The sequence below is a fragment of the Sturnira hondurensis genome, unplaced genomic scaffold (genome assembly GCF_014824575.4).
Source record: "Sturnira hondurensis isolate 20B ecotype Veracruz unplaced genomic scaffold, ASM1482457v3 Scaffold0005252, whole genome shotgun sequence".
NCBI classification, from domain to species: Eukaryota; Metazoa; Chordata; class Mammalia; order Chiroptera; family Phyllostomidae; genus Sturnira; species Sturnira hondurensis.
Window position 1 is genome coordinate 8,167,670 of NW_028077883.1, and position 19,312 is coordinate 8,186,981.

Below are 19,312 nucleotides of genomic sequence, written 5' to 3' on the forward strand. Positions count from 1 at the left end.
AGTACTTTTCAATAATGTCTCATAATATGTTTTTAAAACACCACATACCCCATTAGAAGCCAGGACATCTTCTGTTTCTTCATCTTTGTGGTTGGCCTGAATTTCAAACGGATTCCCACCACTGCAGTACTGCTCAAACAAGGTGACTGTTTTGGAGGAAGTTGAGGCTGGCTGCTTACTAGGTGAAACCGATGGGGAACGAGACTGTTCCATAAATTTAAATTCCTAGACATTGAAAAAGCATTCAGGTATCTTTTAGACACAGCAATAAAATTCAAGTACACAAACATCCCATCAATGTACATGTAGTTGATGGGAAAAAAATTTATTCTGATTCTTTGAATTGTCCACTTTTAAATTGTACAAGTTGTCTAAAAGTAGAAACTCAGAAATACCCTCTAATTAAATACCCATTAAATCAGATCAATTGTACTGCTTAAAAATCACACCATGTTTATTTTTATAATTCTAGGCAAGAAATAGCTATAAATTAATGAGACAATTAAAAAAAACAGATTTACAGAAATATGTATCAAGTGAACACTATCTCATTTGTGAATAGTTTTTAACATAACTAGTTCTTTGTGATTAGAACATTTAAATGAGATTATTCCTTTAAAAAAATTAAAAAGTACAAACAGTACTGTTAACTATGGGCAAAATCTTGTAGAACAGGTCTCTAGAACTTATTCATCTTGCATAACTGAAACTTCAAGATAACTACTTTAAAGAAGATAACGCTCAATGCACCTTGTATAAGTTGTCTTATGATTACACCAAGTATATGTGCACACACACAATTTGATGGTTAAACACAAATTCAAACAAAAGTATTTAAAGAGATTCTCAAATCACTGTTAGAATTTTACATAATGTTAAGGAGTCATCTTAAAATACAAATTCTAAAATAATTTTTAAATTAATGTTAAGTCTGCTGTATTTTAAAGTAATTATGATTAATCAATGTGTTTCAGTTACTTAATATTTCCACATTAGGAAAACAATTAAGATAGAACTGGATAACAAGTAAGCTATTATACAATATAAGCATAAAGACTAACCCTTATTAAATAAAATTTAAGTATTATTCTTTACATTCAGCCAGGATAAGAAAATTGCTTCTAGAAAGTCATTCCTTCCAAAGACAAAACTAAACACACTGGACCTTTGAAACAGAGATCTAAGTTTATACACTGAATCTTAACAGTTAGTATTTGTAGGACGTACTCGGTGGCACACAGAGTATTTATCGACAATATGGTTCAACCTAAGGAAGAAAATCTAATCGATTAAAGATATTTTTACAGATTACATATTCTACAGGGATTCAAGGAATCAATGAACTAATAAAAATAGATATGAGAACTTTTTTTTTATAAGAGCCTCTTATTTCTGAGGCATCTCTTTATAGGTAAATGTATAAATTGCAGCATAAATTAAGAACCCATTTTTAAGAAATGGAAAAGATCCTACAAATATAAGCATTTTCATTAAAGATCATCAAAATATAACTGATTTTCTGTAAAATTTAAATAAGTAGATCCTTTTCTGATATTGTAAGAAAAGTTATTTTAATTATGATTCTTAAGCAAGAGTTTTTCTGTATCTGTAAACTCAATTTCTAAAAATATACAGATTTTGAAATCCAAAGAAGATCACTCTTGTAAAAGAAGCTTGCTATTAATCACTTTTAAGAAAGAAAAACCACTATTCTTTAATTATTTTGTATGTGATCTCACATACGCTTTAAAAGATGACTAAAGAAAAGACAGATTTATTTGTTCTTAAGAAACACTTACATGAAGTTGTAAGATGCTGAAATTTGATTTAACAGGACAAAGTTCCCAGGTCTCATTCTCTAAAAACATTCTCAGTTCATCAAGCCTTGTTCTAAAACAAAAACAAACAAAAAAGAACACTCCAAAAAGTAAGAAGTATACTAGACACAAGAATTTGGAAAATAAAATATGATATAAATAATTATAGGAGATCATCATGATTATAATCAACTTTGAGAACCCACCCAGACTAACACAATAAATGCAGGTATTTACTTTTGTTAGTTACTTTTTGTTATTTACTTTTATCCTTAAAAGAAAAACTCTTGCATTTACAAAAAACTTCAAAATCAGATAGTTACTAAACTTAGCATATTTATACTAAATTACAAAAATAATAAATATATAAAATGACATTTTTATTTAGGGCTAAACTAAAAGCTACTCACCAAATCATATACTTAAAATATCTTCAGCTAATCATATATCAATGCCAAAAAACCCCAGAATGTTTTGGTAATTGCACATTAATGTATAATTCCTGCCACTGCTGTTTAAATTAGATTATTTGCATTTTGGGGAATATAGCAGAGGAATGATAGCTTTGGATGTGTACAAACTTAGGATCTGAACATAAAGGAATAAAACTTATATTCTAAAAGATAAGAATTCACATGAATAGAGACTGTTATTCCCTCAAATACTCACACTATTTTGCCCTAGAAAAAGACAATGGCATGCAAACTTTACTGCAACTGCCACAAGCAACGTGAGTACACTTTATAACAAATGTTCCACCAAAGAGTAAAATGCTTCTATTTTCACCTTTTTATTACACCTGCATCTCTGAACCAATAGCCTAAATGGACTCTAAGTCAGAATAATTTGGTCAAGAATTCCTTCATTCTCAAGACCCCTGACTGACAGTAAAGAACTCTGAAGAGTTTGTAGGCATACTTAAACACTTAGCAAAATTAAACATTTGATCTAGATTTCACCATGTTTCATATTCTCTTTCAGTGTTCATGTATTATGACTTGGTGATGGAGATATTAAAGTGGAATTCAGTAGACTGAAATTCATCGGTAGCTAATGTAATGACTTTTTGTTGTTCAACAGATGTACATTGACATCACTTCTAAACCACCTGTCAAATTTACCTTGCTTCATTTGAAAAACACATATACTTCAGAACATGTTAATAGTTGGAGAAACATTGGGGAAAGAGAAGAATACTAAAAAAAAAATAGATAAAATCTCTACTTTTAGTCTATTCCAATTTTTATAATATACAACACAGCAAGAAAAAAGGGCAAGATCTACAGGCAACACGTATTGAGACCTTTCAGTCGAGCCAACACCTCATCTTACAGCTAATGCAATCAGTGCCCAGGGGCGTTAAGTGGTCTGTCCAATGACAGCACACAGCCTCTTCTATGGGAAAGAAGTTTAACATGTGGTTCTAAGACAAATCCATTACAATGCTTAGTTTTTGGAAACATTCAGTAATTCATTTCTATATTCTCTAATTTCATCAAAGTGAACCCTTGTGAGGAATTTGCACTTGGATCAGAGTCTAGATCTGCTTGCCACAGATGACAGACACATTTTGACAATAAGTGAAGGAGCACACAGAATGAAAGCCAGTCAGTCAGTCAGTTTTTGCACTGCACACATCTGGTGTCTAGGAACACCAAAGGCCTCCCAGTTGTCCTGCTGGATACAAAGCAACCTTCGGAAGATGGACATCCGGCATGCCTGTGCACTAACCAGAGTCAGAGCAGCTCCCGGCTTCTCCCGAGGTCCCTCTCCTTACCCGTGTATGATTAAAAGCCCCGCTTCTTTTCTACAGCACTTTGCGTGGGCCTGGCCCTCTGTTTTAGCGGGGTTCAAGTTTTAACAAAAAAGGAAGTTACGAATTAACAACAGTGTTAGGGTTTCGTGTTGCTCCCTTACCACTGTTTTCCTGAGGTTTAACCAATTAAAAAACTGTTCTTAATTTTTAAATGTTCTCTTCATTAAATTATAAAACTCAAAAGTCCACGCTTTGGTACAGGACTGATTTCAATTTCCTTTCAAAACAAATATTTAGCAGTACAATTAGCACAGAAAACAGAAAACATACTTCATAAATTAGTCAAGGGTTTAATGTCCCATAATTACTCTGCTGACAAGGCAAATATCACTGTGACAAGGTTTTGACTTCAAACAAGGAAAAAAAAGCAGAATTTCAATTCCTAACTCTCCCTGGCACCAAATGAAAACATGAAACTCAAAACTGAACTTTAAAAATGCAGAACAAAAAAAAGACAGAACTCAACTGAAACAATAAAATGTACATAAGGGTTAGAGCACAGCCTCCAGCCAAGGTCTAATCCATGTTAGTTCTCATGGTTTAATGCTGCTTTAAGCATACAACCACATCGCTATGTGAACATTATTTCCCACCTTCCTCCCTTCCCAAAACCTTTCCTAATCCCCTGTATTAAAGCCAGTAGTGATTGTTTTGCAAGCAGCGCAGTACATAATCTCTGTGGCTTCATTCTGAATCTCTTTCTCTTAAAAGGCAGGTATGGTCCAGCACCTGGTCTGAGTGCTGTCTCTGCTGAGTCAACTTTCTTACTAGCTCACACCGTATTTTCAGGCACAGGGCAGTGACCAAACCTTTTGGTGAACCCGGATGGAATCATCATCCTTCACCCTCAAGGAAATCAGCACAGTGTTTTGAGAACCTCAAGATAAAGAATATATTAAAATGGACAACGAATAAGTAATGAGTATTTTATAAAAGTTTCATTAAAAAATCCTGAACCATCCTAAAAAGAATAAAGAACACATACTTTCAAATTCTAAAGTAACTGTTTTAAACCAGGTAATGCTATAAAATTAATAAGCATTAGACAAAAGTATTCTCAACACCTAAGTAAGTTTGTCCATATTTTATTCAAGTTCTTACCTGTGGTAATTCTTAAAATAATTGACACTTTGCTTTCTAATAGACTCTTGCAAAACTTCAGACTTGCTACCACAAAATTCTTCCCCAACTTGCATTAACCTAGTTGGATAAAAAGTTTCATGTAAATTTCAGTAACATCCTTTTTTATAGTAAATAAAAGAAGCCCAGGCCATCTTTTTCAAAGATAACATATTATAAAATTTGGATGTTTGAAGAAATTCTAAAGATCACAAATCCATTACAGCTTATAAACACCCAAAGGGCAGAAATATTTAGAGTCACACACAAACCCAGCAGAAATTAAACTGTGAATGTTCAACTGTCTTCATTTCTATGAAATAGATGAATGTTTAGAAATAGATTGAATGTTCAATGTATTTCTATGAAATAGATTTCAGTTAAATAACTGAAATCATGATTTCTTTATCATGGCTGAATGAATCAAATTAAAGAATAAGACAAGATCTCAAACACTACCTGCTGATTATATCCAAAACAAAGATGAAATCATCATATTTGAATATAGACAAGTCAGTTCCAAGCAAGTAGGTTTTTACTTTTAGCTGAACATCCTGTTAAAAAACAACAACAAAAAACAACTCAAGTAAAGCCAAAACACAGAAAATAAGTTTTTAGAACCATTTATTCTATTGTTATACATCAAAATGAGACACAAATACATACTTAACTTGGTAAAGAGTATCTATTTAGGCCAATAGCCAATATCCTTAGGGTGACATCATAGAAACAATATAATAGAGTAATAGATATGACTATCATTAACACATACACCTGCACATGTGAGATAAGAATTATATCCTCATGCAGGGTATGAAGATAATAATCATTATTTATGTATAACTTAGTAGGCTAAAAATCCCCAAAGAATCAATTCCAAATAATTAGAATAATGACAGCTATTATTTAAAAAAAGATAGTTGTCATGTATACCTGCTGTAGCACCTTAAAATGGAGAGATTCCAATTAAAATATTCAGATATTAAAAAATATAATTAGAAATAACCTGGATAAGAAATAAGACCTGAACAAACCTATAAAAAGAACTAACTACTCTAATGGGATTCAAAAGAAATTTCAATGAATTGCAAGACAGGGAACAGGATGGTAACTAAATAATGTAAAGATGTCAATTTGTCCTAATTAATGTAGAGGTTCAATAAAATCCTAACTAAAATAACCACCAAAACTTTTCTTCCAAGTAACTATTCTAAATTCACCAGAAAAATAATTCACCAGGCAATAATTTCTTTTTAAAACATAAAGCTTTGGGAAGATGCAATGAAGTTACGAGTAATGCTGGATAACTTGTACTCCCTATATTAAATATACTAAAAACATATTTAAAAGAATGCTTGTGGATGATGGTGAAGGCTGGTGTCATACAGCTAGAACCCACAGGGTTAAAAGGAGATAGTTAAATAGTTAACCACAAGCTTCAGCTGAATGGGACTAACTTTTACAGAAGAAATATTTATTATTTAGATAGCCTGTGAACGAGCAGTTATGCCTGCAGTTTTTCCCTTAGCCTGTGAAACGTCCTTGAGCTTTATCTAACTAACCCTTATAAAATAAACATGGAGACCATGTTCAGGGTCATTGTCTTTCCATCAGAGGCTGATGTTCCACCTGGCCCCGGCTTTACCTTAAACTGTTTGTGTCTTAATCTCCCTTTGCGCGCCCCACACCCCCAAGGGACCTCCTCCCTCACAGGTCGCAGCACATGCTGGCAATACACAGAGAAATCAATGTAATAAAACCCATAATTCAGAGACAGTGCTAACATATACACCAGTGCTTAGCAAACAGCAGTATAAACCACTGTTTGATTATTTACTTTGTTTCAATCATTACAAGAACTCTGCACATGTTTAACTGTTAATTCTAAAATAGCCCTGTTGAGCAAGCATATATTATCCACCTAAAAGAAGAGAAACTTCAGTGAATGAAGACGCTAATTCAAGACTTGAATCCAGGTCTGTTTGCTTTCCAAGTCTACTCTTTTCATTGTAGCTGGCTACAAAGAAGAGTCACAAATAAAGAGGGGAGAAAAGGATTATCCAACTAGTAATGAAAAAAAAATAACTAGATTGGAAGGGGGTGGAGGTGCTCTCTTTATATCATATATCAAAAGCAATAAAAATGGATTAAATAAATGTTTTTGTATGTTTTCAAAAGATTAAAAGTTAATACAATAAAAATATTATCTGAGAACCTACTAAGTGTTCTAGGCATGACTCTAGGTATTAGGGACATAGAAAGTATTACAAAGTTTAGATAAATATATTTATAATTACCAGATGAATATTTATCTGAGCTTTACAAAGGAAAGGACATTTTAAGAATAAATGTAACGTAAGTCATAAAAAAACAGATATCTGCATGTTGAAAATATAAGTGAAAATAGACAAATTATATACAAAGTGTAACTCATTTCTCACCTAATTTATTTAGAACCTGAGGAATAACATAAGCAAATAATTCACAAATCAATAGTTAATAGATTTTTAGATATTCAATTTCTCTAAACGTGAGAGAAATGTGAATTAAAACACTAATAAAAGTATAATTGACAAGATTCAATTGCATTAAAAAATAAAGTCTCTATCTTGGGGGAAAAAAGGGTTTTTTATATTTATAGGAGGCACAACTAAAACCTGATCCAAAAACATTTAAAATAAACAGATAGTCAAAGATTTACCAGGAAAATATGAACAAAATAAAACGGCAATGAGAATTCTCAACAAAATGCATTAGGACAAAAGAACTATTGTTTTTTAAATTAACAAAGGGAATTATGTACAAAGAAGGTGAGTAAAGTGGTTTTTAGCATAGGAGCTTTAATCTACATAGCTTCCAAGTATAAAAAAGCAAAAGCTGCGAGAAATAAAACAAAAACCTGTGAAAACTACAGTGATTCTGGAAGATTAAAACTCACTCAAAATTGCAGACCAAGAAAATAAAACAAATAGAGTGGAGAGAATCACAGGGGAAAAGGGGAAGGACTCACATGAACAAGTATAAAGGACACATGGAAAATAAGTAAGGTGGGGGTTGGAAATGGGAGGGAAGTGGGGAGCACTGGGGGGGCAGGCAGGGCTGGGAATATAAGACAGAAAACTGTACTTCAACAAGAATTAAATAAAAAAAACCCAAATAGAATATAGATTAAAATAGTATAATAATAAGCTTTCTTTAAATACATACAGAACCTAGTTCCCCCCCAAAAGAAGTAATGTTTCAAAGGCCCAAAGAAGAATTTTAAAAGTGGGCAGCATACTAAGATATAAAGAATACCTCAAATTCACAAAAAGAAATACTGTAACCCTAATTTTCCACAGTAAAAAGAAAAAAATGTCGTTTCACGCATATCAAATATGCAAAGATGAAAAAAAAGTCTTGGAAGACCAAAACTTTTGCACGATTAGGTTTGCACGCTGCTCCAGGAGGTCAAGGACCATGCATTCACCACCACATTCTCAAACCCACAGTCAGGGCCTTCCACACTATGTGACTGGTACGACCTTCCTTCTTAAAAAAAGTTCTGGTTGAGTCAAAATGCATGGGAAATTTGCCACAATACGCTAAAACTTTTTCATATCAAAAATCAAAATGATTATGATTTTGAGTTCAGCTTTATGTTGGAAAGCTTAAATATCTTTTTATGTTTTTCAATCTATTATTATCTCATAACATTTATTATAAATGTCTAAAAATTGTTACATGCTCACTTCTGCTTTGCAGTTTGGGACGATTTCAGATGTTAAAAATGTGTTATGTTATTAAAAATGTTAATAGCAGCCCTGGCTGGTGTAGCTCAGTGGATTGAGCACTGGCCTGCGAACCAAACGATCACGGTTGGATTCCCAATCAGGGCACATGCCTCGGTTGCAGGCCAGTTCCCAAAAGGGGACTCATACATTGATATTTCTCTCTCCTTCTCTCCTTCCCTTTCCCTCTAAAGATAAATAAATAAAATCTTTTAAAAATCTTAATAGCATATATTACATAACATTCTCAGTGGGGTCTGGGGCAATATCCCAAAATAAAGCACATTGCCCTGACTGGTGCGGCTCAAGGATTGGGTATCATTTCACCAGTTCCACTCCTGGTCCAGACAGGTGCCTGCATTGCCCTTCCCCAGGTGGAGAAGGGCTAGGGGAAACTGACCGATCTTTCTCTGGCACACACATCAATATTTTTCTCCCTCACTCTCCCCCTTCCCTTCTCTCTAGAAATAAATAAATAAAAACTTTAAAAAACAAATTACTATTCCTATAATATATGAATGTTTACTCTAACGGGATAAATAAACATTGTAAAAAGCCTAACGATAAACTGCTCAGGTTCTGTACCAAAGGAACTCAATTTAGGTCAGCTTTTGCCTGCTAAATGTGTTACCAAAAATGTTTGTTTTTCAGAGCTTTTGCTTTTTTCAATTGTATTGAGCCTCATGGTTTCAATTAAACAAATACTCAATGAGTTCCCAAAGTGTGTAAAGTCTTGTTCTGAAACTACTGGAGAACTGGGGCTGGGAATGCAAAAGGCACCTCTGAGTGGCAGAGTTGAAGATATTCTGAAGTTTGAAATCTACAACACAATAATCCATATATTCTCAGAAGGATGAAAACTTTTTCATTAAACTAGCCAAATGCTTAAATAAGTATAGTTTTACCAAACTGTATATTAATAGACTTGCCTATAACAGGAATGATATCAGGTTGCCTGACTGAATGAAAACTAGCTCCATAAAATGCCAGCTCAATATTTCAAAGTACACTGAATTACTAGAAAAATCAATGGATTCTAAATACAATTTCTACAAAGTACATTTAAAGTACTAGACAACTAAATCAGAAAAAACTCCTAGTTGAACCTGAACGCAATTTAAATGAGTATGAGATTCACAGTACTTGTAAAAATGGTAAAATAAAAATTACTTTAGTTTGTTTGGTCACATGAGAAAATACAGAAGTTGAAGCTCTTACAACTATCACATGAGTACATTTGAATTATTAAATTAAAATTCAAATAGCATATCCACTGTAAAGTTATCTAAAGTTAGAAGAAAATTAAATTATTAACTGCTATAACTGCTATACGGTTTTGAGAAAATTTGTTTCAGGATATACAGAATGGGGCCAAATCAGGTTCAGAGTTGTTTGTATGAAAATAACATAATAATTAATAAATACTAATATAAAAATAAACTGTTTCACATACAACTGTAAACTTAAATTTTTCAAAAGAATTCCTATACAACTAAATACTATTGAACTAAAAATCAGTGGGTAGGGCAAGAGAGAGTAATGGAGGAAAAATGGGGACAACTGCAAAAGAACAATAATTTGAACAACAAAGAAAGAAAGTGAAAAATACATTTTAAAAGACCATAACAAAATCAAAGGGTCTATAGCCTTCTAAGCTTCAAAGTCCAAAATCAAGAAAACAAACAAAAAAATGAGTTATCTCCAAAGAAATTACACTTTTACTTAGGAAGTAAGAAATTTTAATAAGTTAACAAATTTAATACCTGATAACAACTAAACTGCTAAACTGCAAAAGAAAAGCTGAAGAAGGTATACATTTAACCAACAAACGTGAGATTCTCTCAAGGCACAAAAATCATTGACTTAGAAAAAAATTCTTTATTCCATATTAGATTCTAACCCAAGTAAGTCACTTAGTTACTCTTTTAATTTAAAATTAATAGAAAAGGAAACACAAATACAGAGTATCTCAATAAGAAAGCAATTGCTTTAGGAAAATATGCATTTGTTTGCACACTAAAGCAAAAATTTAATTTAGGAAAATAGAAATATTTCCAATAGAGGTTTTCAAATTAAAAGACTTTTCCTACTGCCATGTATAATCAAACAGAATTGTCAACTAAATACAGAAATTAAATGACTGAATTATTCCAAAGAAAAATTAAATGATTAAATATGTGAAAATACAAATACAGAAAAAAATGTAAACAATGAATTTCTAAAACAACTTCAACATGATGGATTCTGTTGCATTTGTTTAAAAGAAATTTTTTTAAAAACCAAACCTGCCATATTCGTGTAAGTCCATGTTCTAATTTCTTTTTAATGTAGCCACGATCAAAATTGGTTTCTTCAGTATTCATATTACTCCCTTCTGAAAATAAAAGATGGCATATGTTTTTTGATTTATTTCATAACATTTTTGTTTTCATAAAAAAATCTCATTTGGACTCTCATATATTATAAGCCTATGTAAATATAAAAAATATGCTCAATACTTATACAACCAAAACAATGTCAAAAAATAGGTTGTTAGGATTGGAGCCATTTGCTAAGACAGGCAAACTCAGACCCTGAAATGTTAAGTACTTACACCTAAGACCATTTAGTTCTCGTAGGACTGGAGCTGGGACTGCAAGTTGTGCAGAGTTGCCCCAGAGGGAGGTTCTCACGGACCCGCATGCTCCCGGCCACCAGGGCACTGCAGGACCAATTAACCCCTTTATCAATCAATCTGCATGTTAACAAATTACAGATTGCAGAACTGCTCATGCAGTGAGGTAAGGACACAAACACTGTCTATTTTTCAGAGTATTTTTATCCACTCCAGATAAATAATCTAACAACTCAGAATCTTAATCAGTTCAACAGGTAAGATGGATGACCTGCTTCAAAATATATTTTTCCCTAAAAGCAACCAAAAGTACACATACGCATTTACATTTAAAAGATTCTACCTCTGTGAGAATTAACTGTGTGGAACAACGAAACGGTGAGGATATTATCTCATCTTAGCTAGCCGGGTAACCAAAAAAGGCCCTTGCATAGCCACTCCCAGATGCTCGCCTAATGTACCTCTGACCACTCCTACAGTTTAAGCCTTATTATCTGTACGGTCTGGTTATTAGGAACCCAGCAGCAAAGGGCAATGTGCCTCAACTACAGCTTTAGAATTTCATTTTAAAATGGCAAAGTGTTAGGATACCAACAGTGTCACTAGAGTTACAGCAGACGAACTACTGAGACCCCTTCAGCTCTATGAAGTGCTGTGAAGAATAATTTTCAAATGCTTCTTCCTACAATTTTATTCCTTTAATGTAAATATGAAAGAACTACAGGGTCCAGCACAAGTAATGCCCCTTTTTTATTACAAAATCATTTATTACAAAATCACAAGCATGTAATTCTGTAAAACAACATCACAGTCAAGCACACAGTATGACGTTTTAAGTGAAGTGTTCAAATTGCTGTCCGCCTTGTGCGAGATATTCACGTACCACACCAACCACACTCAAGCAAGGCTTACTTCTGCCAGACCCTGTATTTTCAGGTGAACAAATGACTTTTTAGAGTCCTAGATATTGTCAGCTGACTGCCCCACTAATCAGAGTCCTGATTATTCTTAAAGTATACAGAGTAAGGTCAAGAAATTTTAGCAAGGAGGACTAAGTATTATATATAAGACTATATACAGAGTTTTAAGTTTGACTCTATACCCTAATGAAAATATATGCATGTAAACATACATGTACATACATCTGTATTGTGTACATGTACATAATATAGTTGACAAGTGAACAATGTATGGGCTAGGGGTGCTTACCAGCTTTGCACTGAAAATCCACATATAATTTTTGACCCCCAAATTTCTACTTACTAATAGCCTACTGTTGACCAGAGGCCTTACTGATAACATAAAAGTTGATTAACACATAGTTTGTATGTTACACATATTATATGCAGTATTCTTACACACAGAAAAAAAACTATTAATAAAATAGTTATTAATAGTAACTATTAATAAAATAGTTATTAATAAAATCATAAAAAAGAGAAAATACATTTATAGTATTATATGTATTTATTGAAAAAATTCATACGTAAGTGGGCCCACAGTTCAAACCCATGTTGGTTACAGGTCAACTGTATGTGTAAACTGTTAGCCTGAAGCAAAACACACGCTTCACCATGATAAATACATACATTGTCTCCTAAGCTCTTATCTTACATCTTAGTATATGTTAATTTTGTTCCAAACTTTTCTTTTGGTCTCTCCTTTAAAAAAGTATTAGTAAAGAGAAAAGAGGTGCTAAAATGTCTTAACAATTTCCACATCTAGAAAAAATAAAGATTGCCAAAACAGGATATACTTTGTAGAAAATTGGAATTCCAGTAAACCAAGGAATTCCCTAAGTAAACTGATTAAAAAACAAAAAAAAGGCCTATGCACATTTCATCATCACCAGCATCATTATTTCTTGATCCATTTCTTTTGATGATGTTTAACAACAACCAGTTTAATCACTTTACATTTTCTCTAAATTTTAAAGTAACCCTATAGGACTTTTTGTTCATTTTGTTTTTTAACCTACCACTTTAAGGAGCAAACTGAGACCTGGGGAACATAAAGTAACTTCTTCATGCTCTCATGGCAGTCAAAACTTGAAGAAAAGTATCTGATTACAAAGCTTACTGCTTCCAGACAGACAGCACAGGGATGAGAGTACAGAAATTGNGTTGACCAGAGGCCTTACTGATAACATAAAAGTTGATTAACACATAGTTTGTATGTTACATGTATTATATGCAGTATTCTTACACACAGAAAAAAGAAACTGCTATTAATAAAATCATAAGAGAAAATACATTTATAGTATTATATGTATTTATTGAAAAAATTCATATGTAAGTGGGCCCACAGTTCAAACCCATGTTGGTTAAAGGTCAACTGTATGTGTAAACTATTAGCCTGAAGCAAAACACGCGCTTCACCATGATAAATACATACATTGTCTCCTAAGCTCTTATCTTATATCTTAGTATATGTTAATTTTGTTCCAAACTTTTCTTTTGGTCCTTTAAAAAAGGACCAAAAACTTTTCTTTTTCTCCTTTAAAAAAGTATTAGTAAAGAGAAAAGAGGTGCTAAAATGTCTTAACAATTTCCACATCTAGAAAAAATAAAGATTGCCAAAACAGGATATACTTTGTAGAAAATTGGAATTCCAGTAAACCAAGGAATTCCCTAAGTAAACTGATTAAAAAACAACAAAAAAGGCCTATGCACATTTCATCATCACCAGCATCATTATTTCTTGATCCATTTCTTTTGATGATGTTTAACAACAACCAGTTTAATCACTTTACATTTTCTCTAAATTTTAAAGTAACCCTATAGGACTTTTTGTTCATTTTGTTTTTTAACCTACCACTTTAAGGAGCAAACTGAGACCTGGGGAACATAAAGTAACTTCTTCATGCTCTCATGGCAGTCAAAACTTGAAGAAAAGTATCTGATTACAAAGCTTACTGCTTCCAGACAGACAGCACAGGGATGAGAGTACAGAAATTGACAGTCGGTAAAAACCAACTGATGTAGAGCCCTGTTCAGTACCCACTCATTTTCTCTGTTTTCTCTTTCCCTCCCTTCCTTTATTCTCCCTTCTCCAACAATACTTCTAAAAGGATAGAACTCCTTCCACAGAATATCCCTCTCATATTTTGCTATCTATATGTATAAACTTCTTATGAGTCAAGACAAATATTAGACTTACATTTTATATGTGACCAAAATTATGTTCCTCCACCCACCCAACCATAAAAATCAAACACCTCAGAAATTAGAAATTCCTAAAATAACTTGATTGACTACCTACATTAAACTGTACATAATATAAAAAATTAGTGCACTATGATTTATTTTGCCCAGATTTTTAAAAATGCTGAGCCCTGGCTGGGTGGCTCAGTTAGTTCGAGTGCTGTCCTGCACACTGAAAGTTTTGAATGTTCAATCTCCAGTCAGGGAGCCTGCGAGAGGTGTTTCCCTCTCACATCGATGTTGCTTAACGTCTGTCTGTCTTTCTGTCCCTCTCTTTGTCTCTCTCTCTTTTCTTCTCTTTCTAAAAATCAACAAACATATTCTTGCATGAGGATTTTAAAAAATGCTGATAAAATCATCTATTAATTTTTAAAGTTTATTCAATACTTAACCTTAGCTATTGTTCAGGGTAATCATTAATGACACATAATTATACAAATAAAGTAATTTCAATATAATAATTTCTCAAAGATTTGTTATTAGCTGACTATAGCATAATTTAAAGTTATATCTTTCATTCAAAGACAAATATTTTAAATATCATGTTTAATGAAATTTTTAAGTCCTGCTATATTTTCAGGAGGAAAAGTATCAGTATAATTGTGAATTCTTAGAATCTAGCTTTATTAGTACAACTTGAAAATCAGCAAAATACATTTAAAATTGAACATTTAGCATTCATTTTATAGTAAAATTAGACCAATGTCTTATCTTATTTACAACTAATTTGATACATATGTACATATATATATAAGCCCTTTCTTAAAAACTCAGTCCTATAGCTATTGACACATATTCCTGAAAACTGCTACTGCCTGTCACTTAGAAGTCCTTAGGCCAGGTCAACCCCCAAAGGTAATGGAGCTTTCACAGTAGCTGAATCACTTTCTTTGCTGAACAATTAACTTATGGTCCTCGAAATTCGAAAAGAATAGCTAGCTATTCCCTTTCTTCCACCTTACTCTAGAAATGTGGCATATTTACAATACAATTACAAAAAAAAATACAGGTAATTTCCTACCAGAAGCAGAAGTGGCATCCTCATTGTCATGTTTCTCATGCCACTCCATAGTCCTATAGTAGCTGAGCATAACTTCCCACAGAGCTTTGCACAGGTCGGCAAGGCATGGAATATAGCTGTCTGGTGTAACATGCTGAAGAAAATGAGAAGACCCAACTTGCAAATTATTATCTTTACTGTAACACAAAGTTAGTCAAAATAAAACATTATGTCAATCAAATTCACTCAAGAATTAAAGATAATCAAGAAAAAATCTTCCGTTGACATATCTAAAGAGAAAATTCAATGGCAAGAAAATTTCCTTCAAGTAGTTCTCATTTCAACTTTTAATATTCATTAAGAGTATCAGTTCACATACTATTTATCAAGCTATAGTCAAAGGATCAAATAGTCTACAAAAATTATTGAATTGACAAGTGTTCTCAAAAATGGCAGTGTAAACTTTCCCAAATGTATTTTTCCAAAGACATGCCTCTTAGCATGCAAACATAACTTTATATTCATCCTTACAGCTCAATCACAACTTCAAAAAAATGATCAGATTTACAATTCAATCATTTCTCTTGTGTAAATTAAAAACACCCTTGCCAATTTCTAAAGCATTTAAATAACATGGATATAAAATTCTATATCAAACAATAACATTTTAAAATAATGTTTATATGACATGCCTATGAAACAACATTTGGTCCCAAATGTCCCTAATGTAAATACACAAATTCCGCCCCGCCCTCTGTTCTTTGTAAAGCTATCAATCATTCTGCCCTTCTCCCCTGTAGGTAGAGCAACATCTCTGCTCTATTTTGCAGGTTTCCTATCTACAATGCAGCATTTGCTCCATCACTGGAGATTTCCTAGCATTTCTTCAGTCTGTAATCAATCCACCACCAATCATGCTGACAGAACACACAACTCTGGTGTAAAGAGCCGAATAGCAGAGTCCAAGTGTACCGTGAGTGATGCTCAGGCTATATCACAGCTGGTACTGATCTTCACCCTGTCAAAGTTTTTTTTTTTTTTTAAATTTCCATAATGACTTCTTCCTCCTCTAAACTCATTAACTAAAATATTTATCTAGCAATTAATAAAAAAACAACTCCTTTATTTTACTACTTCCTAGTTGAGATTCAGAGATTTTCTATGCTTACATAAAAGTATATTGAGTCATAGGAGTTAGTAAAGTTCCAGAATCAGAGTGCTCAAGTAGGTTTTATGCCAAGAAGGTGGATAATTCAATTTTATAAAATCTATTGGTGTCATTTACCATATTAATCAGTCTAAGGAGAAGAACAAAATGATTATCCCAGTAGATGCTAAAGAAAACTTCTGAGAAAAGGCAACAGCCATTCCTAACAAAAACTCATTCGAAAATAAAAATAGATATTTCCTTAAATGAGGAAACTCAATGAGGCATACCCACTATGGTCAGTAACAAGACAAGAATGCCGTCTGTCTCCATCGCTATTTAAGTAGCCAGTATATTTAGACTAAAGAGAACAATCAAAAGCAAAGAACGGGAAAAGGAGAAATACAACTACTTCTATATGCAAATGACATAATGATATACTTGAAAACTCCTAGAAACATCGATGATAAAACTAACTCAAACAATAAAAATATTCAGCAAGGTAGCAGGTATAAAGTTAACATGCAAAACACAATAGTGTGCATATACACAAATAATAACCATTTAGAAGATATACTAAATGAGAAAACTCCACTTACAACAACAACAAAAATACAAAATTTTTAGGACTAAACTTAACAAGAAATGCTCCAAAACTCTATGAACAAAATTAAAAGACATGAAGTAGACTTGAAAATAGAAAGATATTATTTCTGGTTGTGATGTCTCAATATCATCGAGATCAGTTCTGCCTAAGATAATGTGTAAGTTAACTAGATACCAATAAAAAAGTCTAGAAATAGCCCCCACCTCATACAAATACACAGTACGTGATAAAGACAGCCCCTCCCCTCACTCAGGTAAAGACAGCTAGGACAACAGGATAGTCAACTAGCCAGAAACAAACTCAGACCCACTCAGCACATCATACATGAGAATTAACTCCAAACAGACAAGATCTACATGTAAAAATGAAACGATGCTAACTCAAGAAGAAAACACAGAGGGAAAGACTTTCTAATTATGACTCAAAATTCAGAAGTAATAAAAGTAAAATTTGATAAATTTTACTACACAAAAAGAAAATAAATAATTTGCATGACTTTGCTTAATACCATAAGCAAAGTCAAAGACAAAGGACAAACTTAACAAGATATTCACAACATATATCTCAATAAAGAGATAATATTCCACAATTATAAGGAACCCTTAAAAGAGCAGAAATCACAGAAATTTGGGAAGAAGGCACAAACACACCATAAATAGAGACATTTAAAGGGCCCTTAAACATATGAAAACATGTTCAACTTCAGTGCAATAAGACAAATGTAAATTAAAGCTATGATTCTAATTCTCATCTACGCATCCAACTGGTAACAATTTTAAAGCTGACCACTGACAAAGATTCTGTCCTTGACTAAACTCTAGCCAGATTTCTCTAAGCCCACTACTTAACTAGACCTCAACCTTGGCCTATAAAGATTTAAACAAAATAATAGTTTTTTAACAGCTCAATATTTCAGAAACATCTCAAAAGACACACAGAAAAGAAGAAATACGCTGTGGCTGATGTGGCTCAGTAGACTGAGCGTTGGCCTAGAAACCCAAAGGCCACTGGTTTGATTCCCAGTCAGAGCACATGCCTGAATTGCAGGCCAGGTCCCCAGTTGCAGGCATATGAGAGGAAACCGATGGATTTATCTCTTGCACATGGCTGTTTCTCTCTCTCCCTTCCCCCTCTCTCTAAAAATATTTTTTTTAAAAAAGGAGAAGTACTATAAGTAACCTAAAATATATACAGGGTATGGGACAAATAATGCCCCTTTATTACAAAATCTTTTATTACAAAATCATAAGAACGTAATTCTGTAACATAACAATATCACACTCAAGCACGCAATATGACATTTTAGGTGAAAAGTTCAAATTGCTGTCCATCGGGTGCGAGACATTCACATACCCTGCCAACCACACTCAAGCAAAACTCACTTCTGCCGGACCCTGGAATTTTAAATCCATACTGTCTACACATATAACATACATGCCTAGTAAACGGTGATTATAAAAGGTAAGAAATATCCTATGGGGCAAGATTTTGAAAAGGTTCGACAAATCTGGATATTATAATACAAAAAAAGCTCAACACAACAATGTTTCACTATTCAAACACCAAAATAGGCTCTTACTCAAATCTTAATTAACATGTTCACGAAGTCTGATTTCCCATCTCATTATTATCAGCAAAGAGTGATATTTTGCACCTTCATTTTCTACTAACAATAATCTCAACCAACCTACCTGGACAAAATAAAAATGATAAAATTTAGCTTATATAACCAGTAACATCTCAGCCTTAGTTACAAATAAGTTTAACAAGACTCTAGAGGCCATTCCCAAAGAGCAGAGTAGACCCAGAAATGAATACGAGCAGCCCTTCCAAATCTGAACCACACAACAGAAAAAGGCCATCTTCTGAAAGTTGTTCAAGGGCAGAGTTAGGTAGTAAACACGAAAAAAAAGGAGTTAGATTTAGTCTTTTTTTACTAATTTACTTTTATACCTACCAGAAATCTCTACTATCAAATACCTACAGAAATTTCAACAAGATGATTTTTATATTAAAACATCAAAATAAAAATTCTTGGGAGTATCCTTAAAGTGTCATTTTGTTCCTGTTTCACTTTGATTTAGCTCTCTTACATCCTGACAAACATAAAGGGAATAGATGCTTTGACTTCCTCACAAAGATCCCAAACTCCCAGTGCTGCCTTCTGCCTCCCCTCACCCCATACACAAACTGATAGGTGGGTTGTAAAAATCAACCAA

The 19,312-nt window shown here is 33.1% G+C and overlaps 1 protein-coding gene across 1 annotated transcript in view; it reads right to left on the bottom strand.

Moving 5' to 3' along the window:
• The window catches only part of VPS50 (VPS50 subunit of EARP/GARPII complex), a 122,332-nt gene that overhangs the window by 42,093 nt on the left and 60,927 nt on the right, over positions 1–19,312 (bottom strand). Inside the window, exons 13-18 of the mRNA XM_037046475.1 lie at positions 15,361–15,493; positions 10,808–10,896; positions 5,212–5,306; positions 4,735–4,833; positions 1,800–1,890; positions 49–225 (exon numbers count right to left, since the gene is read on the bottom strand). Coding sequence (XP_036902370.1) covers positions 49–225; positions 1,800–1,890; positions 4,735–4,833; positions 5,212–5,306; positions 10,808–10,896; positions 15,361–15,493 — 684 coding nt within the window. The remainder of the gene's footprint in view (positions 1–48; positions 226–1,799; positions 1,891–4,734; positions 4,834–5,211; positions 5,307–10,807; positions 10,897–15,360; positions 15,494–19,312) is intronic.